At 37.2% G+C, this 23,392-nt stretch overlaps 2 protein-coding genes across 3 annotated transcripts in view; both read left to right on the top strand.

The window, feature by feature from the left end:
- Positions 1–418: 418 nt before the first annotated feature.
- Positions 419–4,179, top strand: cybrd1 (cytochrome b reductase 1). Its single transcript, XM_084724085.1, has 4 exons — positions 419–695; positions 2,707–2,915; positions 3,260–3,414; positions 3,510–4,179. Exons 1-4 carry the CDS (start codon positions 506–508, stop codon positions 3,787–3,789), a joined length of 834 nt encoding a protein of 277 aa, XP_084580211.1. The 5' UTR covers positions 419–505; the 3' UTR covers positions 3,790–4,179.
- Positions 4,180–5,474: 1,295 nt separating this feature from the next.
- Positions 5,475–23,392, top strand: part of LOC146322980 (dynein, cytoplasmic 1, intermediate chain 2a) — a 33,657-nt gene continuing 15,739 nt past the window's right edge. The window contains exons 1-6 of one of the 2 annotated variants that reach the window (XM_084725156.1): positions 5,475–5,609; positions 7,598–7,715; positions 10,314–10,428; positions 13,074–13,161; positions 14,248–14,307; positions 14,718–14,833. In XM_084725156.1, the coding sequence (XP_084581282.1) occupies positions 7,608–7,715; positions 10,314–10,428; positions 13,074–13,161; positions 14,248–14,307; positions 14,718–14,833 (487 nt within the window). In that variant the 5' untranslated portion in view covers positions 5,475–5,609; positions 7,598–7,607. The remainder of the gene's footprint in view (positions 5,610–7,597; positions 7,716–10,313; positions 10,429–13,073; positions 13,162–14,247; positions 14,308–14,717; positions 14,834–23,392) is intronic. The other variant, XM_084725157.1, reaches the window with a different exon arrangement.

Genomic DNA, 23,392 nt, shown 5'->3' with positions numbered 1-23,392 from the left:
GTGTGCCCACTTGATTTTGTAGTATATTGTTTTTTTTTTTATGTATTTTAAAATTGTAATCTCCTAATAGGATTACACTTTACCAAATGTAACTGTAATCTGATTATGTCTTATTTTTTGTAACTGTAATGGAAAACAGTTACTTTTTTGTATCCTATAATATGTAATTTGTTACTCAAGCCTGCTGTAAATGTTAAACAGTTGACTGCCCAGCCAGCCTGGTTCACCTGCTGCACACCTGAGGCTCAAACCGTGACAGACTTCACAGACCAGGGAGCTCTGCTTCAAACATACACGTCAGAAGATGACACAGCGCTAAAAAAAATGGTCTCAGACTCTTCTGTAACCACAGAAGTTACAAAACGTCTTTTCCTCCAAACATTTGCACAGCTCTGGGTCATGTGACCGGGGTCTGTCCTGACCAGCCTCCACTTTACACTGTTGTAGTTGTGAACAGCTGCTCCAGTCCGGGTCGCTCTGTCCGGCTGCTCCGACACGGGCGGCGATGATGGAGAGTTTCAGACAGTTCCTGGTCGCTCTGAGCGCCGCCGCCGTTGTCGGGATTGTCTCCATAATATTCGTGCTAAGATGGGTCCTGCACTATAAAGAAGGTTTAGCCTGGGATGGAGGACTGGGCGAATTCAACTGGCATCCGGTCCTTATAGTCAGCGGGTTTATTTTCTTGCAGGGAATAGGTGAGAGGAGTCTTTATGTTTTTTAAGAAATGTGGTTGCAAACGGGATTTTGGGCTTCGTTTTGAAGAAATGTAAACAACTTGAGGAAATTCTCGCTCAACGCCAAATTACACAAGGATTCAAGGAGGGGGAGGACACCACTCATGAGTGCGTAGTTCTCTAGCAGGGGTGGAAGTAACTAATTACAAATACTCAAATTACTGCAATTTAGTCGTTTTTTTTTTTTTTGATACTTGTACTTTTATGAGTGGATTTTCAAGTCTGTACTTTTCCTCTTAAGTATGCATTTCACTTTGTAATCTACTTAGTTACTTTTAAAATCATAATTGAGTACTGAGTACAATTTGAATTATTCTCCAAACCTTTCATCTGCATCTTAGTAGTCAATAAGGTAATCTGATTACAAACAGGCCAATGAAAACTAATAACTACACACTGCAACAGCACAGGTTTGGAGTAAAGATCTTAATGATTAATCATTAATCGATTAATCGCCACTGAGAATTTAACTAATTGAAAATGTATTAATGGATATTTAATCAATAGTCTAGAAATGGCAGTAATTTCACCTAATTAGACATTGTTTGGTCTGGCTGACGGAGCCATATGCTGAGTATGGAAAATCAAACTTAAAATGAAAGCTTGTAGTAGCTAAGAGTACTTTGTACTTGTAAGTTTTTTCTAACAACTTCTAACTTTACTTGTAATTGGGTAATATTTTAGTAATGTATCAGTGTTTGTAATTGAATACAGATTTTGTGTACTCTTTCCACCACTGCAAACTAGTAGTTTTACAACATTTTGCACTAGTTTGCTGGTGTTTCAACTACATATTTCCATCTGCTACAATTTTGGGCCATGACTCATGGACAATCAAAACCAAAGCTGACATTCTTTGCACTTTCTCAGGAATTGAGCCGGAATGATATTGGATTTCTTTGGCTCCTGCCAATATCAATATTAGGGAGTAAAAAAAAATTGGATATCAATATATTAGCTGAAATTCTTTATATAGAATATAATATACAGAATACAGAATATATATACATAAGCACACATTTCTTGCAGTGATCACTCAAATGTGGTTATCAAACACTTGTGACAAAGTTATGTAATGCAGGCAGGACTTGATTGTACAAAATGACATCAGTGCACTGAAACAGTAAACATTCACTGGTATTTTTAGTAATTATAAATAGCTATAAACAAAAAATCAAAAATGATATGCATTAATTTATGCTTTTTTACCACACTCCTTAAAATGTATCTTACATAATGATCTATTTGACAGCCAATAGATAGCCTAATAATAGAAGCCGAATAGAGAGATAGGTAGAGCTTCATTATATGGTAAAAAAAAAATCATTGACAAATATTGACAAATATTGCAATATAATTCACAATCAGTGGCTCATTTTTGGTCATAAGTTCCATTTTTGCTGATCTATTAACATCATGATGATTTGATATTTGTTTTACCAAGAAAACATGTTTTCTTACATCTGGAGAAAAAGACTTCATATTTCATTATAATGCTGTTTTGTCACACATTTTACCTTTATCAAAAAATTCTACGATTTGGATATTGCTCTCGGCCATGTTGTAATTTTGATAATATTTCAATTAATTGTGGAGCCTGGATAGATGGATAGACAGGAAGCATCATCTCTGTGCTGCATTCACTTGCGTTCGCTCTTGTTAACTTCCAGCCACAACTACTTTTTATTTATGTATTTTTGAATATGCTTTGAATATAATTTTGAATATGATTATATCTAGATCCAACCCGGCATTATTTTACAACCTTAAAAGTAATAATGACAATAACAGTGCTGTCTTAAAGGGGTTAACATCATCACACATTTCATATCAAACTTTAATATGATCCTGCCATCAGCCTACCTTTTAAGCGAAAAAAAAAAAAAGTGTTTTTTATTGTCAAGATTTAATAATATGCATCATAGTTACATCAAGAATTGGTTTAATGACAGTGACTTGTCCTCTCTTGTAGCCATCATTGTCTACAGACTCCCCTGGACCTGGCACACCAGCAAACTAATGATGAAGTTCATCCACGCAGGCTTGAACATACTTGCCTTCATTTTTGCTGTCATATCCATGGTGGCAGTGTTTGACTTCCACAACGCTGCCAAAATCCCCAACATGTACAGTCTGCACAGCTGGTTGGGCCTGATAGCTGTGATACTGTACTGTCTACAGGTAAATAAACTTGATTTATTACAAATTATTTGACATCATGGGTAATAAAGCGTGGCTAGTGGTTTTGTGGTGCAGTGCTGATATTGCTATGAATGATAAATAGTGCCAACTTTGACTTTTTACACCTAAATGAGCTTTATGTTGCATCTTCAAACCATTGTTATAGTACCAATCTGTCTTTTATGGAGCTATTTATGGTTCAGCACTATACATATAGGGTAGGAGTCTCCTTTATAACACCAAAAATTCCCCTAGTCTTTTTTAAAACAAAGTTGTAGTGAGCAGCGGTCTTGATTAGTATAATTTCTGACAAGTGAATGTTTTTTTTCTCCTTCACTGAGCAGCTTGTTCTTGGAGTTGGCATGTACTTAATACCAGTTACACCTGTATCCTGGAGAGCAGCGTTTATGCCCCTCCATATCTACTGTGGTCTCTCACTCTTTGCCAGTGTTATAGCTGTGGCACTCATGGGCATCACTGAGAAACTAATTTTTGGCCTGTAAGTATAAAAAAATCTGTGTGATGTTTTATAAAAATCTGCCTGTGCTGCCTTACAGCGAGCATAACTTTATTTTTTTGTATTACATCATGAAGGAGCAACCCGAAATACAAGGACTCTCCCCCAGAGGCAGTTTTTGTGAACTTTCTCGGAGTCCTCCTGGTGGTTTTTGGAGCTCTTATACTCTGGATTGCCACTCGAACGTCTTGGAAGCGCCCCAGTGACCAGACCTTGCATTCCCTGCATACCAACGGGGGAGGCGAGGACAACAGCAAAGTGGGTCCAGCCATGTCTCAGCTGTCTGATGGAGCTGATGCTGAGGCCTGTGGGGACATCAGGAGGAGGAGTAACAAACAAGATGATGAGGCTAACTGATTGCAAATTAACCGTCTCGAAGCTGACACTGTCCGGCTCCAGTGATGAATGTATGTCAGCCCGTCTACACTGGTCAGAGAAAGTCAAAATGAAGATAGTTTTGCTGATCATTCCATTAATAACTTTCTCTCATGCACCTTAAAGGTTTTCACTCTGGTGGCATTTTGATCTTGTCTTTTTCTCTGTAGGATTCATTGTTGTAAGTGCATGTAACTACTTGTGAGCTACTTTATAACAAGATCCAGTTTATGTGAGAATTATTTGAAATAGAGTGTAAAAATACTCTTAGATGTTCTATACTCTGATTCTTTTGTATTCATATATGTGGGTTTTTTAAATATCTTCAGAACCTGCCTTTATTTTACAATAAATATTTGCAACTTCTAACAAGCATACTACATTCCTTTAATATTTAGAAACACGTTAAAGGGACAGTTCACCCCAAAATCAAAAATACTTGTTTTTTTTTCTCCGGCCTGTGGTGCGGTTTATCAGTCTAGATTATTTTGGTGTGAGTTGCAGAGTTTTGGAGGTAATGGCTGTAGAGATGTCTACCTTTTCTCAAAGTGGCAAAAGCATGCATTTGAAAAACTCAAAGGCAATGTCTCTTCAAGGTTGCAAATTTGATGTTTTTTCATAAAATTAATCTTTAATAATTAATATGATACAAAACACACATCTCTCATTTTATGTTTTATTTAAACAATCCTAGAAAGACAATATTTTTGTCAAACAATGTCAATCAACAGAATAATAAAACAAGGCTCTTGATCGAAACTGCTGTTCTTGTCCACCTGTAACAAATTTGCCATTTTGAGACTAACAAGGCAGACCAAACCAAACTGAGTAATTGATTAATGATCACTCAATAATATTTCTAGTCTCTGTCCTAACTTCATGATCTGGTTACTCAAGAAAATCCACAGGAGAAACTACTGAGTTTCAACATGAAACTGCTCACAAGGTCTGTAAAATACAGATGTTGGAAATATACATATTTTTGAAATGTATCTTTATTATCATAATTATTGGCTGCAGAGGATGAAAAATACTGATAGAACAGAACAAGTCATTATATATTATGAGCACCAATTTGTGAGTTCCTGTTACTGTTTCATATTACATGGCTTTGCTAAATACTCCATTCTGATTGGTCAATCACAGCAAGGTCTGTTAATTCTGTAAAGCCTACCGTCGCTATGTATGACAGACCACTGTTATGAAGAAAGGACCGTTGCTATGGACACAGTCTCTGGAGGAACTACACAATTATTGTTAAATCACCAAATTCATTTTGAAAAAAATATTTTGTGTCAAATTATGGATTTTTTTTTGGTACATAATCATGTGTCAAGCAGGACAGTGCACAGTGAGCAGGTCACTATTGCTACATAAAACCATAAAATTTTAAAATTAATATTTTGTGTCAAATAAATGTGTGCCTTTTTTGCTAAGTAACTATGTAGCCTTAGTAAGCAGGATAATGTATAGTCAGCAGGTCGTGAAATAAATCCTGGCAGGATGATGCAGGACACTGTACATTATCCCTTACACCATAAAGACCGTATCAGACAATTTTCTGACATTCATTTACAGTATGGACCACTAACATTAAGTCCTAACGGTATATCCAAACACTTCACTCTGATAAAGATGACTTTTGAGGTTTAGTCAAACCCGTTCTTGACTTCAGATGGCAGCAGCTCGGCCACGTCAAAGCCCAACGCTTCTTTTTGGCTCTTCCCAGCATCTGTAGTTGGGTTTGTTTTGGCTGTTATTGGTTATTGGCATTTGCTGTCAGGTGGAGAACCTGCTTTAAGGTTTGTAATCTACAAAGCAATATCATGTTAGCTTTAGTATCACGCACTTTCAGTATTTTTTTGGTATTAGTCGTTGTGTTTGTGGCCCGACTTTATTCATTGCGGAGTCTGTTACTTTGGTTTAAGCGCATGACATCACTGGTCCACCACGGTCCAGGGCTAACTGCTGTAGCTAGCTTAGCCAGCTGCTAACAAACAAAGCTACCGCTACATCTTCAGCCATAAAAGGGTGGGTTAGATTGTGTAGGTCACATTTTATGGGACCTGAAGAATATGTTACTTAAGAAAGTACGTTAAACTAAGCATTGTCTTCGTAACTACTAATTAAATGTTGTACAACAAGGGTGGCTAAGCTAACTATGTAGCCATTCATAACAAGGAAGGCTAACGCCGTTAGCAGCGGCTGAGGCCGGTTAGATGCTAACGGTGCATGATTTCTTTGAAACTGCGGTGTGATTTGTGACTCAAAAACCCCATATTGACATGCAACCGCCTTTCATTTTTAAAGCGTACATAACAAGGTGATAAGGGCCATAGATAAATTATCGAGATGGATAGCATAACCCCGTGATAGGCTAACCGGGTGTGACAGTTGTACCAACCGTAGGGTGGGGTTCTCTGTTAGCTAGCTGACAATGACTGTTGAGCCTGGCTGTGATGTTGTGGCATGTGGCTGAGAAATTATCTTAGTCAAGCAGCCAAATAAAGAACTCACTCAGCTGCAGAGAAGACATAAGACACTGTTAGATGGTGCACAGGGCTAGGTGAAGTTTTGAGGCTAGTCGGCTCTGCTGTGCAAGGTGGTTCTGAGTCTGAGAGCATCAGCTGTCAGGTGATGCCTCGAGCTTTTTAAAGACTGTTTGTAAAGGTCTGCTTTTATTTTTGCCCTCATGTCTTGTTATGTCTAAAACACAGATATTTAGTTCACTGTCATAAGTGGACTAAAGAAACCACAAATTGTCCATATTTGAGAAGCTGAAATCAGAGGTTTGGACATTTTTTTATTATAAAGTTACTCCAAAGGATGAATCGATTGTTAAAATAGTTGATGATTAATTTAGTAATTGTTAAATAATTGATTAATCATTGCAGATCTACTCAACTGAAATGTCTCTTTCTAGAAATCTTGACCAAGCTACTGAAGATAATCCACAGACCCTGTTGCAGTTTCATGGAGGAACTGTTTTCTTTCTACTGAACTATACCTACCAATGATATTTCTGCACAGAAGGAACCATGTATCTACTCATGGAGAAGAGGCTTGTGCTTGTGACAGAGTGGGATGTAGATGCATGCTTCCCTCTTGTGCACGGTGATATAGTTGGCAGGTGTAGTTTGGGGTTGACAGGGTTGCTGTGCAGGTCCTTAAGAAGTCTGAAAAACAACAGGACTTAAAAACGGATTGAATTATGAAATTAACATTACTTTTATAAAGTTGCATTGTCTTCGGTCTGTTTTGGGGAAAACTGCAAAACATAACCAACGTCGACTCCATAACCACTAACACAAAACTTTTTTCCAGTATGGATGTGAAATAAGTGCTTAATTTTTATTAATAATGTTCTTAAAAAGTCTTAAATTTAGCTTTAGAAATGCAGAAACTCTGGTAGAAAGAAAATAGTTTCTCCATGAAACTGCTCACAACAAGGTCTGTGAATTATCTTGAGTAACTGGGTCATGATTTCTGGAAAGAGATATTACTGTTGAGTTTTTGAAATATATTTTTTGGCACTTTGAGCACCACAAGCTGAGTTCTATTAATTCCCATTATATTCAAGAGAGGGCCAACATCTCCACAGCCGATATCTCCCAAAATCTGCACCTCACACAAAAACAATCTAGATGGAAAAATAGCACTGTGGGTAAGAGGAAAAATATGTATTTTTGATTTTGGGGTGATCTATCCCACTGAGTGATAAGGATATAATCTTTTCCCATGCATGCTTAATGGAACACAAAGACAAACTAAAATATGTGTTTGTATACAGCCGTGGCATTATGTCTGACAAAAGCGAGCTGAAAGCGGAGCTTGAAAGGAAGAAGCAGCGATTGGCACAAATCAGAGAGGAGAAGAAAAGGAAGGAGGAGGAGCGCAAAAAGAAAGAGGTATGTTGAAGATTTTGTAAATGTTCTTGGTATCTATTTGATACTGAATGCACATATGGTCATGGAGAATTACTTTGAATTTTTAAATTCACATGCAGATTCTCTGTCTGCACTTAATTTTTGTGAGTTTTTGTAGTTTACGTGCTGCAAGAAATCATTAAGAGCTACTATTTGCATATAGGTCAAATGAAGTTTAGAGTTTGAGTAAACCTTATTGATGGTTATGTTGGCAGACACACACACACACACACACACACACACACACACACACACACACACACACACACACAAACAACACCTTACAAGACCACATACAAAGAGTTAGGGAAAAAATAAAGTTGGTATGTTGATCTTCAAAAAGAACTAGTTGGGCTGGGCATTATGGACAAAATCAAATATCACTGTATTTTTGACCAAATATCTAGGTGTTGACATTTATCAATATTGTTTCAGTATTGTAGTGATGACCACTGATGCTTCCACAAAATATTAACACAATGAAACTTTTTCTAAATAATCACCAGTAATATGGATATAATGACTGAGTTGGTAAAGGTAAATGACAGAACAGCTAGAACAATCTGATGAGTTGATTTAATTATTACATCACTTTATCGTCATGCAGCCTTCAAAACCAGGAAAAGACAATATAGTGTTGTCCCGAGTATCTATATGTCACTAAATAATGATACTGAATATTTGAAATGCTTTCAGTACACTTTGTTATGCAGTATCAGTACTCCGTTACAAGCTGCACTGTACTCGCTGTACCTTCTCTCTGACAGCGAGTTGACAGACACCGCTGCAGTGCCGACATAGTCCTGCCTCCTCTCATATACATGCAGTGCTGTCTTCTTCTCGTCATTCATCCCATTAGATATATCCGTTGTCATGTTACAGCCGTGTTGTATCTTTAAATAAAAATGTAAAATTTTATGCCCTCAATGGTGAGTGAATTTTTCCCTGTGGTATTGAAAATTGTATTGAATATCGGTATTGTTTCAAAATAAGAAATTCCAGTATGGTGACAACACTAATGCCATATCACAATATTGATATATCAATATATTGCCCAGCCCCAATATGTCACATTGTTTATAAATTAAAAGGAATTTGTGACTGACTGGTCAGTAGTTAGTTTACTCTTGTGGATGAGATGAAGATCAGTCAAGGGTTATATTTATTACACATCCAGATTATGCGCATGTTAAGATGTAAAGTAGTAACAAGTAGTAACATTTCTAAAGTAACAAGTTACTTAATTTTTTTTTTGACCAAGTTCTTAATATATACAATTTTTGATTTTTTTTTTAATATTTTTAAATTGTTGTTTTTTGTTGTTGTTGTTGTTGTTGTTGTTGTTGTTGTTGTTGTTGTTGTTTGTTTGTTTGTTTTTTTGTGGTAAATTTGCTCTATAATTCTGTCATCAAGGATTTTAGATTTGTGTTGCTTATGCAGTATATATTTGATGGTTTGTGCAGCCATTACATTTTATATTGATAATCTAAGATGTCAAAATAAAGTCAACAGATAGCAGATTTTTTTTCCAGGATTGTGTTTTGCAATTAACAGTAAGTGCTAAGGATATAACAATATATCGAATATCAAAATATTGCAATAAAAAATGTCTCAATACCACACTGCACTGTGGCAATATCTACCGTGATATAACATGGTTCATTATAATTGACAAAGACAATTTATGCTGATTTTTTTTGCATGCTTAAGTCATGGTAGACTACTGTCTGTAAGCTGTTTTTCATAACGTACCACAACGATAGTGAGCATACAGTTTCTACTCTGGATAAGAAAATAAGCTCTGATAGCTTGATGTCTCAAACAACGGTGGCTTTGTATGCATTTACCAGCAGGAATAATGTCATTGAACAGAGAAGGGTTTATAAAACCTTTTGCCAATTTGGTCTGGAAATGTTAGAAACAGTCCACATCCACTTATATGGGTGCAGCAATATGAGATTATCATGCTGTGATCATTGTCTGAGAAAATGTTCTAATTTCTTGACATTACACTGTTTTAATTATTATTATTATTATTATTATTATAATTATTATTGTTATGAGTAACAATGATCCTTATAGGATTAAAAACAGAACAGTTTTTTTTATTATCATGTCCTGACAAACATAAAACTGATAGAAACTTGAAGTATTCTTAATTGTTAATTCATCTTTAATTAACATTAATGCGTTAGAATTGAATACATACAAATGCACATGGTATGGTAACCATCAATTCTCATGCCTTGTATTTATACAAAAGATGGACATGTAATCAAAGTTTTCCTTTGTTCAGAAGCTTTAAATTAAATCCAGCTTTTGGGGTGTCTCTTTTTTTCTATAAATCATTTCTATTCTCTGATGCTAGTTAGGTTAAACTCAGGCATTAAGTTCCCTGAATGCAAGTTAATCAGTTAATTGGTCAATATTTAAGCACATGTATACGTCTTTCAGTGCTAGAAATCAGAAATTTGCCACAAGACGAGTTTAAGTTCAACACACTTTATTGACTGAGATCATGTAATGTGGATATTTAGATTTAGATTTGCATTAATGGGAGACTCATTACTTTGTTTCTAGGCAGACCAACTGAAAGATGCTGCACTTCACCAGGATGATTCTGACCTGGAGAAGAAAAGACGTGAGACTGAAGCTCTTCTGCAGAGCATGGGCATAACCTCAGAGGTTCCTGTTGGTACGTTCTGTGTTACCTGTGGGTGGATTGTACAGACTAATCAGCTGTGATATCTACTTTTCAGTTTCCTAACCCTAAGAAAAAACAGCATGTCCACAGGGTTGTTGGACTTAACATTTTCATATATCCCGTTTCATATGGCCTCTTGTATACCAGTTTATGAACACAACAGTTAGAACAATTCATTTGCTGTTATAGCTCACATATTTTGCAGTCATTGTATTCAGACAGTCAATATTTTTTCAGTGTTTTGGCTGTTTATAGTACGGTTTTAGGGTGTTCACATTCATACTGTGTGAACGATGTGTAATTCCATGTCTCCCTAAAGCAGTTCTAACCAGCAGGATAATAAGAACATACAGATCTTTTATGGCCAAACAGTGGAATGTTATTTACTGGCGAGTCAGTCACCTGACCTCAGCCCAGCTGGTCATGTGTTTGACTTGTTAAAGACCAGACTGAAGGCAAAAAACTCAAGCGAGAAACAAGCGAGATGAATATGGCTGCAACCTATGTGTAACCAAACATTTACCACTTTACAAGAAGACCACCCTTATAAATTAATTTTAAATGGTTTATAATGAGGATATACAGTTCCTGCTTACTACTTATAATATTACAAATTAGTTATTAACATTTATAATTGGCTAAAGATAGCTTAATCATAAAGTATAAGCCATTTAGAATTGGCAAAGTGTGAAATACATGACAATGACAAGAGCAAGAGCGTTTTTTTTTTTTTTGGTCTCAATTTATCACAGATGTCTCTATGACCTACAGAAGTTAACGAGACCTTCCATGCGAAGATCGGCTATTTTTGTATTACCTGCCACCAGTTTGGATTTTCTGTGAAATCAGAAGAAACACAGCTGTGTTTACATTTTCCCAGGCAAAGTTGCAGTGAGTAGGACGTTAGCCAGTTACAATGGAGCAGGAGGAGATTTTTATTTAGACTGTATTTTTGATGTTATATTTTGCGGTTACCAAAGAGGCCTCCAAAATCAACAAGATGTGACAGGTCCTTGCAGTAGCTTTGTGTGGATGCTGGATAAATGCTGCTTACTTATTAACAAATATGTGATGAAACTAACAGGTATAACTGCTGCTGATGGAGAAGACGAAGGTTTAACAGTACAGATAAATGCAACCTCACTATTTGGCATGTAACAGATCACAGTTGTAACAGCTTATTTATGATTTATAAAGTTTACAGTCTAATTAATAGCTTACTTATGAGCCATTTTGAAATCATTTATAAGGGGAGTCTTATTGTAAAGTGGAATTTTGCTAAATAAATATCATGAAGCCAAAACTACATCTTGAGGGAACAAATCAACTAACTAACCAAGCAGAAAAGGACAAAAGCATGTATTCAGTATGTTACTGCAACTTTTCACAGCATGTTGCTAGACTAGCCTTTTATAATCAGCATTTCAAACATGAGCCTTAACTTAAGATTTCTAAATGTTTTAATATTTCTAGTAGATTTCATGAAAAATGTCCATAAACACCTGTACTGCACAAGGACAAACACTGATTTAAAAAACACATATTTGTAATTTCATACAGACTGTATTGAAATTGGTGATACTTAACTTGATTAATTTAAAGTGATTCACACTGTTTTTCCCAGGAAAGAGGAACAGATGTGTCATTTTTGTGTGATGGAATAAATTAGACTGTTGGTAACAGAGAAGGGTGATCTTTGTGTTTCTGCAAAGTGCAGTATGATCAGACTGAGTTGTGCAGGGGAGCATAATTATTAGCCGATGAGGAGCAAAAGTTATGCAGAAATGAGGATAATTCTGATTTCATAAATGTTTATTTCACACTAAAAGAGCTTATATATGCTGATCATTCTGTCCCCGGTTGGAGCAGTTTATGTTTATGAATCATTTCAGCATTTCAGTGATTGCATGATGAAAGAGGTTCTAGCTGTTCACTGTTGTGTAAACTCTTTCAAGCGCTACCAAAGCATTTGCAGACTGAAATACAGTTGCAGTTATTAAATACAGTAGAATATCTGTTTTATGTATCAATCTTTGCACCAAGTTAATTTAGTTATTAACTTAAGTTAATTTGAAAATAAAGAATTTGCATTTTAACATTTATTTTATCTAATAAATTACATAATTGTTAATGTTTGTTCATTCCTGTTATTGTGTAAAAGTGGCCCTCTGGCAAAACAAGCACTGTCACGTTGCTAACAGCAGGTGGCAGAAGAGATCCATAAGAGAATCTCCACAGGTCTCACAGGATGCAGACAAAACTTGAAACTGAAATTTAAAAACACCATAGTTTTGTGTATTTTTTTAAATAGCCTGTTATCTGTATATCTGTTCTAATGTTATTGCATGTATTCAAACATCAATTTAATAAAGACAAAGTCAATGTACTTATTATTACTTACTATTACTTATTTGCAGACTTATTTGTATGTTTAATTTGCTTTGCTACTGAAGTCAAGGCTTTACACACATAGTCATTAACATGTAGCTGTCAGGAAATCTGCATTAAGACTGATTAACATTTATCCAGCATTTGAAACAAAGCTGTCACTGCATCATGGTTGTATTTATATTCTGTTGTGAATATCTTAGTGTCTTTACACACAACAGATGATTATGGTCTGTCTTACTATGTAGTCCCTCCTCCCATGTCTCCCACTACGAAATCGGCGGGCACACCGAGTGAGGCAGGGAGCCAAGACTCTGATGGAGCCGTGGGACCCAGGTACACACACACACACACACACACACACACACACACACACACACACACACACACACACACACACACACACACACACACGAGCAACAAATGTTTTCCCCTGCTTTTACTACAGTGCATTAAAAGTGTGGAAACAATGTCAACATTCCTATTTAGGAAGAATTAAGGGATATGTCTCCACCTAAGGTCAAATGTTTAAAGGCTTAATGCTTTATTGAACTCTATACGTCTTCTCAAAAATATCTTTCTGCGCTTTTTTACTATAACAGCTATGCTTATGCCAGCAACAATGTGGTTACAACATCTTTGCTACAGCTTCTCTAGTCACTTAAACTGCAGATGGGTACACAAAGTAAGTTCTGAAGTATTTTCAACATTGCTTTAAAAAACGTAGGTCTGTTTTTGTATATATTTAAAGCATTAAGGACTGAGCTAAAACCCTTTATAAAGTCTCATACCAGTACAGTGACTGATGATGAGTTTATGCCAACTGAGCGCATGTTTATTTAATTTGTGTGTCGTTGAATTAGGGCAATCCTAAATTAACAATAAAACAGCAGGCTGCTGTGATGCCTGGGGGACTTCTTAACCCCTAATTAGAGCCCCTTCCCTGGGCTGAAATTCAAGCTCCCCCAGTGTCCCATCAGGCCCAGGGAGCTGTTCCCCCTACCTGTTGACTCATTTCCCTCACCAGCGTGGCCATTTCCTACACACATGGAGGTCATGTTTTCTCCCTGAGGGTTCTCTCCCTCTCCCTCCCTCGCTGTCGACACAACACTCAGAGCCTTTGGTGTGACACAGTTCGGGCTGTATCAGCCCCGCAGGCTGCACATTACACCCCGTGTCATCCCATTCTAGAGGGTCTGTGCATCCATGCATTTTAAGCAGACACATTCTTCCACCTCTGAGGCAGATTCCAGCTTGATTTGAAGTGAAAAACATTTTAAAATATCCAGTTTAAAGTGTGTTTTTATAACCTCAGATCCAATCAGCATGTTGTGTGCCATAATGCTAACTTTGTTTCCTCTCATCATGTGTGCTTGCTTGTCTCTCTCACTAATGCTGCCTTGTTGCTGTGACACTAACCAGGACTCTGCACTGGGACTCTGACCCGTCCACTCTTCAACTTCACTCTGATTCTGAGCTGGGGTACTGGACACTCTCTTCTCTCCTTTCCTGGTCATTTTCCCTTCTCTCAATCTATGGCATGATTACTTCGTCTTTCAAAGTCATTGTTAAGTGAATGAAATCCAGGAAAGCTGTCAAGTTGTGCATGCAAGAATGGTCAGACTGTTCAGACCTATGAATTAATTCACACTGGTTGTTAAACTAATCTGAAGTCCATCCCATGAAACACTCATTTACTTACTTTGATCAGCACAAGATTCCACTCACATGGAGGTGAAAACTGTAACAATAACAGATGAGAACAGTTACAGTAGGGTGACCGTTTTGTAAAGTTTTTTTGGTTGTTTGTTTGCTTGTTTTCTTGTAAAAAATCAGTACTGTTTTATGATGATATTGAACTGTGCAAAGTGTGAGTTGTTCTTTGCTTTTAGGCGTGGAACTCCGAAACTGGGAATGGCCAAAATCACACATGTGGACTTCCCTCCACGTGAAACTGTGTCCTACACAAAAGAGACACAGACACCTGTAATGACCCAGCAGAAAGAAGGTGATTCTCACATGATATTATACAAGTTAAGTGTGTGAATGGTGTGATTCAATATGTGGATGCATACAGGGCTTTATGAAAATATAATGGTCTATCAAAGGCCCACTATGTAAGATTTACTGGTATTTAGTGGCAGAATATGGCAGAAATGGAATATAATGCTTATAATTAAGTTTTCATTCATGCATAATGACATGAAAAAAAATAGTTGTATTTATTACCTTAGAATGAGCCGTTTATATCCACAGAGGGCGCAGGTCCTCTTCCACCAAGTCCACCATGTTTCTACAGTTGCCCAGAATGGACAAACCAAACTGGATATGGCTCAAGATATGGCCTTTTGAATTTTTTGAATGTTTTTTGTCGCCGCCGTTTGTTCTCTTGCAGCTTTTGAGAGGGAGAGCGTGAGACAAGGTGTTTGTAATCATCAAGCTCACAACTAGATGCCATGAAATCCCACAAAATTGGTCTTTTAAAATGTGTAAAAATCTTGTTCATTTACCTTAACTGATGCACTGGTCTTTTAAACAATTCAAGTGGCACATTAATTATGTGAAACAGTGATTTATGAAGCACAAAAAATTTAACTGAACTGTGTCTGCTTTTTTGACATTAAAAGCCACTTGTACTGAATAGTAGGACTGTGTATCATTTAAAAAATTACAGTACCAGTGCCGATATCAGTACCCTTAAACTACCAATACCAATGGAGTACTTCATTTGATACCTCTTTACGAAGACTTGTGGTGATTGGCTGTGAATAAAACCATATAAATAGATTTGAATGCAGGTATCATTTGACTGGAGAAGTTTTGATACTACTTGGTACTGTGTTATTTCAATCGATACCTGAAAGATACTGAGTACTGATACCCAGCCCTATTGAATAGGTGGTCGGCTCCAACTCATACTGAAAAACCTCGTCATAAAAAAAAATCATATTTGTTTATTTAATACGCTCAAAAATGTTCCAAACATTGCTCTAAATTAGTGTCATAAAGCAACGGAATGAAAAATACATTAATACAAAAAGAGAATGTAAGAATAGTTATCGTAACCACAGCTTCAGTTCTCTACATTTACTGAAAAACCACTCACATTACCAGTGCCCAAATAGAAAAAGATGGGGACGTACCTGACATGTAAGTATTTGTAATATAAAAACATACAGTAAACAATACAAACAATAAATATCAATTCAAATAAATATACTCATCATAAACCTAAGCTAAATTGAACAAAAGAAAAATCAAACCATTTCTTTTAAAGGCCATGACATAAACAGAATAACAAAAAAATAAAACTCTCGCTTGAAATGTCTGTCCTTGTCCGCCTGTTTTTATTAAATAGATGTCTCTTCCAAACAAAACAACGCCAAATGTCACACTTCACTCAAACCCTGGTGTTGCAGAACGGGTCTCAAACCCTGAATCCTTTGCTTAACCTGTACGTCTATCACAACCTATTATTTGCATCATATTTGTTGCTTTTTATAGCTAAACTAAGAGGGTTGGGTATGAATAGCTGAAAAGCTGCCATGGTTCTTTTCTCACCTGGAAGCAAATAGGTTAAATTATTTATGGCAATTAATCCATTGATCATTGACATCCCTAGTTTAGGTGCAATGGTGCACCACCTCTTGAGGATTATTTATAACGGTATATGAGTGGGTACCGGAAGTGAACAAGTGGAAATGATTTTATTTGAGATGAAAGTAAAGGGAAAACTGGGGCCCAGGAAACATAAGAAGTCAAAGAAGAGATTAAATTCAGACAAACCCTGCGCCTCTGAACCTCACAAACGGCTCTGCATCGGTATAATTAATGAGCAGGATGAGAAGACCAGTGACAGGAAGGAGAGATGCGATTGGGGAGGCAGATATGAAGCTGCTGCGTACCGCCTCTGAAGCATGTCGATATGTGTGTAATTGCTGCACTGGAGCTTTCATGTGGTTGGTCGAGGAGAATATTCAGGCTACTACCACTAACGTCCACATGTTGAACACATGTTCCATAAAATATGCAATATTTGTGGGTATGCTGCTTGTTCTTGTCTGATTTATGTAATGACAGATGGCGAATAGTGCGCTCGACTGGAAGTCTGATTAGGTTTTATGTTTTGCATTCATTTTTTTTTTGTCTTAAGAGATCAGATCCTACAAAACCTCCATCTGCAACTATTTGAATTAGAGCTGGGGAATATATTCATATTGTGATATGAGCTTAGATATCATCTTTGATTTTATTGTCATATTGGCATTGTAGCAAAATAATAAGGTAGTGATTGTGCAGGAGAATGGTCGTGCCAGTATTTTACTATTATATATGATGTTTTGGATTAATATTACTGCTGCATTAATGTGTATGTTGCATTAGTATGTTGCTGTAGATTCTTAAGATTGAGCTGATTTGAACTACTTTATGTACTGGTAGTTTAATCTACAGCAACGCATCATATTCTATAAGATCATGATGTTTGCACCTTTTACAGTATTTTATTTTAGAGATAATGTGTATATTGTGGTATAACCTAAAAATATCTAGATATTATTTATAAGCCATGTTGCTCAGTCCTGATTGGAATGAGTCTGTCATTTTTAACTGTTTGCTCCATTTGTTTGCATCAGCTGACACATCTTTTTAAGCATTCTTGAAATGCTGGTTAGGATTTTAAACAGTGTACCGATTGTTGGTTGTTGTCCCATCAGGTGTAGAAAATCCTGAGGTGGCATGCAGCGCGAGTAAGATAAAAATTGTGTGATTTTTTGGAAAACTATGAGCAGAACTAGTGAAGGATGAAGAGCATCCCTCTATTCCTCGTCGCTCTTTACTCTGGACTCTACTGGGCATTGTAAAACTGTGTTAAACAATGATGGTTTCTGCCAGCTGTTCAACACGAGGCCCCCTTCCCCTCTCTGCCACTATGTAATCATTTCATCAACTCCCTCGCTTCCCTGTCTTCTCCCTTCACCGAACAGGCACATAACAAAACACACTCAGTGACATTGTGCATTTTCACACCATCACTTCTGGCACTCGATGAGACGGCATCCCCTTCCCAGCTTGCTCCCCTCGGCGCGTTTTTTGATGTGTGGGGTGGCGTCGGGCCTGTTCTCTGATTGAGCGATTTATCATGTTGTCAAAAGGAGGCAACGGCGCGGCACTCTCAAGGTCAGCGGGCGGTGGCATTAGAGGGAGCGGCTGCCGTGTCCTGGCGGCTGCAAAGTGAGGGTTCCCACAGTGTCTCCAAGACATATCAGTGAAAGGAGAGAAAGATTTTAACATCACCTGCCCAGTTGACCCAAAGACAAACCCCTGAGTGGTCAAGGAGAACACATCTTTGGGTTATTTGTTTGTTATTAATGGGGACAGTGTTGCATCATTCTACCACACTGGACAGTCTTTGTTAGCCTAGTGTGCCCAGAAATCTCCTCTTACATGACAATTTTATAATAATAATTATGATAGTACATTTTATTTGAACAGCAAATTTCAAACATGTTACAAAGTGCTTCACAAGTGCAAAATAAAAACAAAATCCAATAAAAGACCATATAATAGAAGCATTATAAAATAACATGCAAGTAAGAATAAAGTATATGGTATGACATAAAAATGAAAGAAACAATAAAATAGATAAAGACGTACACAGCAAGGAATTAAGTAAAATTAACACTGTCAGAATTTACTTCAACACTTATGAAGTGTTCATTTAATTCTTTGGTGAGTTGGTACCTTAACACTAATTTAAAGTAATTATTGACACTTTTTAACACTAACCAGTGATAGTTTTTCTCTTGTATGTAATTTTTGACATTAACTCTCTCACGCAGTGACTTATATACAAGTGTTACTCCCATATTAACACTGTCAGGAGTAAATAGAACTGTTCTGAATTACTAAAAATTACTTTGCCTATTTGCTTTGCTAGTCTGCAAAAATCAAAGGTCAAGAATGGTAAAAACACATTTATTTTAAAACATAACAATATAGCACAATGTATGTTCACTCAGTTATTTAGAGGTTTTTTGTTCTTCTATACAATCTGCAGCCCACAGCTGAAAACACTGCTTAAGTTAGCATTAGCTTGCTTAGTGTAGCTATCAGCTCAGTAGGAAAATTGTCTCACAAACTCTAGTGAACTCTAGAGTCAAGCTATGGACCTTTGAATTAACTGAAGTCTGGACAGATTGTATTTACTTAAGCATGAATATAGTCAGTTACAGTTATCTAAGCAGGGTGTAATGAAGCAGGAGACAGAAAGGACAAGATCCTGGAGATTATTATCGAAAATGTTGCAAAGGTTTCTGCAGCCATGGGTGGCACCGGTGGAGAATGAAATAAGTTGTGATGAAGTTGTAATACTGTGTTTGCAGATATTGTGTCCTAGTGGCAGCTTGTAAATGGAGAAAAGCGGGAGACCAAGGACAGACCCCTGAAGCACTTTGCAAAAGATGTGCAATCACCCATGATGACACTAACAGTCCTGTTTTGTAGATGTGAATAATAGCAGTACCAGAGATGCTAACCCAGTTTATAGACACTCTATAAAAATTGAATGAGCCACAATATCAAGAGCAGCGGTAAGATCTGAAGGGATTAAAATAGATGAGTAATGAGAATCAGCTGCTAAAAGATCATTAACACCAAAGCAGGATTGCAATTTTTCAAAGAGAGCATTACAAAATATTAATTTGTCCAGATGTTTTATTTGGCCAGTTTGTGAGCCTTGGATAACGTAGATGCATCTTTTAGATTTAAAGCTACTACAAGGAACTCTCATATTTTGTTGATTTTGTAGGCCCCTTTGGACAAATGCAGTAGTGTTTCCACCATAATAATGTAGGTCATATAGAGACATCACTGATAAATCCAGTACTGGTGAAAAACTCCTTGTAGTAGCTTTAAATTAACACTGTTCCCTCTGTAGGTAGTTTCTGGAAATTATTTGATTCAAGCCATCAGATTGGTGAAATTCTGTGCCGCCGCCCGCTACAGTTCCCAGACTGCACTAGTAGGTAATATGCAGCATCAGTATGCACTCCTCAACAAGAGGCTGTAATTATGGAGTAAGATATTGTTGGAGGTTGGGGGCTGGTGGTGGTGGGGTGTGTGTGGAGTGGTTGGTCTGCTGCAGCGTTTTAAAAGGCTTGTCAGGAATACGAGTACGCAGAGCAGTTCAGTAAATCTAATATTTAATTGAATGTGATTGTTTTAATCACTCTGAATTCAGAGGCAGGTCAAAACTTTTAATCACAAAAGCCCTTAATGGCCTTCTTGTGTAGAGTGCCACTTGTAATTGTGGTCAGCTTTTATGCACTTGATGATTAGTACTGTTAAATATCTATTGTATCCCTCCGTCATACAGTAGCTCATCATTCGAATAGAAAACTTGGTATATTCTCCTTTATTTTTTAGTCTATTGTTTGAAAATTTGCACATTTTACAGTCATTTTTTTTTTTGTTCTCTATCTTATTTTCCAAGATTATGATTTTGTATCCGTGACAGACATTTTCTGTAAAGGGTTCAGTGTGCAAGATTTAATATTAAAGGTTTATTGGCAGAATGTAGCAGAAATTGAGTATAATGTTCATTCATGTTTTCATTAGTGTATAATCACCTGAAAATAAAAATCATTGTGTTTATGTTACCTTAGAGTGAGCCATTTATATTTACAGGGGGCGCTAGTTGTCATGTTGCACCTTCATGTTTCTTCTAGGGTTGCAAACACTTTCCTTAATTGACCATTGGCAACATTATGGATAAATTAATCAATTAATCGTAATTACAAAAACTGTTTCCCCCCAACAATCAAGTGTTTATTTCCACAGCAACATATTTAATTTTCTCTGATAGCATTACATGAAATGTATATAGATGTAAAGGACACACACATAGAATTAAATATCAGATAAGATGCAGAGCGCGATCATAAAAATAATATCTGCTATATTTCAGATCTTTATTTGATAGTAGATTCATCAAATTTAATGTGATTGGTGAAATTCTTATAGGCCAATTAATCGATCGTTGACAAATCATTATTATTCGTAGTTTCTACAGTAGCCCAGAACAGACAAACTAAACGCTGGCTCTGTATTCGACCTTTCACATTTTTTGTGAGTTTTGCAGGCTGTAGGTGCTCTTACGTGCTTGGAAAGGGGATAGTAACACTAAAGCTGCAACAATTAGTTCTAATCGGTGCTTAGTAATTGACTCGTTGATTGCCAGGTTGAGTCATTTTTCAAGCAAAAATGTCCAACATTTGCTGATTCCAGCTTCTTAAATGTGAGGATTTGCTGCTTTTCTTTGGCATTTATGACAGTAAATGAAGAGTCTTTGGATTTTGGACTGTTGATTGGACAAAAGAAGCAATTTTAAGATGTCGTTTTGAGCTCTGGGAAATTGTGATGAGCATTTTTCACTTTTTTTTTTTGACATTTTACAGACTAAACTGCTAGTAGATTACATGTGGAAATAATTGGCAGATTAATCAATAATGAAAATAATTGTTTGTTGTAGCCCTAAGTGACATTAGGTGTTTGCAGTCTGCAAGATCACTGCTAGATGCCACTAAATCAAACACACTGGTCCTTTAAAGAGGAAAGTGCTGGTTCTGCTTTCGTCAGCCTGTTTGTGATCTTTAGACATGAGTGTCATTAGAGACATGTGCAACCATGTTGAAGAAGTTGAAAACAGTAGACTCCTGTTTCACAGATGACTAAGTCTTGAGCAGAGTTATCAGATTGACAGAAGCCTGACTGTTGATGTCTTTGTTTTTATTTGCCTGGCAGCAATTTTGAGTTTGAGCTCTTCGACTACGCACGACCACAAATGTTGACCTTTACCATGTGGAAAAGGTTAATCACAATTTTTGAAGTGCACTTTGTAAAGCGGTGCTAGAGGTATTCTATTTTTAGGAAACAAGAAATGATAGTGCACATATCAGGGCTCAACAGTAAGGACTGCCCACTTGCCTGGGGCAAGTAAAATGCCATGTCGTGCATTAAATCTGGCAACTCACTTGCCCAGTTGGGTTAAAATCAATTATACTGTAAACTATTTTGGTAATCCATTCATCTTTGAAGTAATTATTCATACAAAAAATGCAGCTTCTCAAATATGGAGATTTAAAATGTTTTCTTTGGATTTTTGACTGACTAAACAAGACATTTAAAGACTTCACCTTGGACCTTGGACTTTGGAAAACTGGGATGTATATTTTTCCTAATTTTCTGACAACTCAGATTTTGCAGCCCGAGATATAACATGACAATTAATTTTGGTGTTCTTACTTGATAACCACTAATTTATACAGGTTATATATATGTATATAGGTAGAGTTTTGTGTTGTTTGGTTTCATTATTGGTCTTTGTACGGCAGAGAAAAACCCTGTTGCACGTGCTGAAGTCAGCTCCTTGTTCAGTGTGGACATATAGAAAGTGGAAGACACCTGCAGCAGAGAGCAAAGGTCATTTAGTTGTATACTTCTACATCACTGGCCGCATACCGTGTTTGCGTTAATATATTGTTCATTGACTAAGACCTGTGATTAGCCCCCTCTCTCCTGTCCAGCTCCCCCTCCCCAAAAAAAAGCTTTTATTTCTTAAGTGGTACAAAAGCCATAATTGGGCCTGCTTTGAGAGGAGGTGTCAGTGTATGGGACATCAGTGATCCGGGTGAATTCTGTTAAATGCAACCCCCCCGTCATCCCTCCACCCTCCACCACCCACCCTCGCTAGGCGCTACTACCCCCTACACATCCCTCAGCGGGGTCACCAGGATCACTAGCTTTTCTCCAAATGGCCATTTTGCCTGGCAGGTGCATTATACCCTTTATTTTCAGATTGTCTATCCGCTCCTAATGCCTGGCAGGTTGATTGCTCTGGCTGCCTCACCAGGGAAAGGGCTGACGAGCACGGCTGGGACTAGCTGAAAGACAGTGATTACTGTTTTCCTTTAAGCCTGATTGAGGCCCTTGAAAGGAAAGATTTTAACCTTGTCCTGTTGGTTGCAGAGTATGGCCGTACATTGAAATGGCTTGTGTCATCAACCCAGTTCTGTAAACTCATCAGTGCACTCAATAACCTTCTTCCCCCAAACCTCCGTCTGAGAAAGGGGATAAATCACTTTATGGACAAAGTGACAGATGACATTATCATTTAGATTATCTCAGTAGGAAGGAAATTCTGGCATGCCGTGCTGTCATCTTAGATTAACTATAAGGCTCATACTAAGATAAACGCCTGTAGGAACCAGGCGACTATTTCCCCTCGCCTCATGAATCTGTTTGTCCTGCTTTTGCTATTATATTTTACATTGAAAGCAAAGGCTATATACCGTCTCTAGGAGATGTGTTTTGAAAAAGCGTGTTCATCTTCTTTGAGGTAGAACCGGTGTGCAGTTTGCCAGCTGGTCTGGCCTGTATTTTGTTGTACATTCTCTGAGGTTGAATAGGAGTTGCGGGACCTCCTGCTAGGATGGTAATTGCACAGGCTTGCTGTTCAGGGAGAAGCTTGTCTCGGGGCAGCCAGGCGGAAAACCTCTGTGCCATCCCC

This window comes from Lutjanus erythropterus, chromosome 8 (genome assembly GCF_056507025.1).
Source record: "Lutjanus erythropterus isolate fLutEry1 chromosome 8, fLutEry1.hap2, whole genome shotgun sequence".
In the NCBI taxonomy this organism is placed as follows: domain Eukaryota; kingdom Metazoa; phylum Chordata; class Actinopteri; order Lutjaniformes; family Lutjanidae; genus Lutjanus; species Lutjanus erythropterus.
Note: the sequence above shows the minus strand (reverse complement) of the source record. Positions and strands in the feature narration are given on the sequence as shown.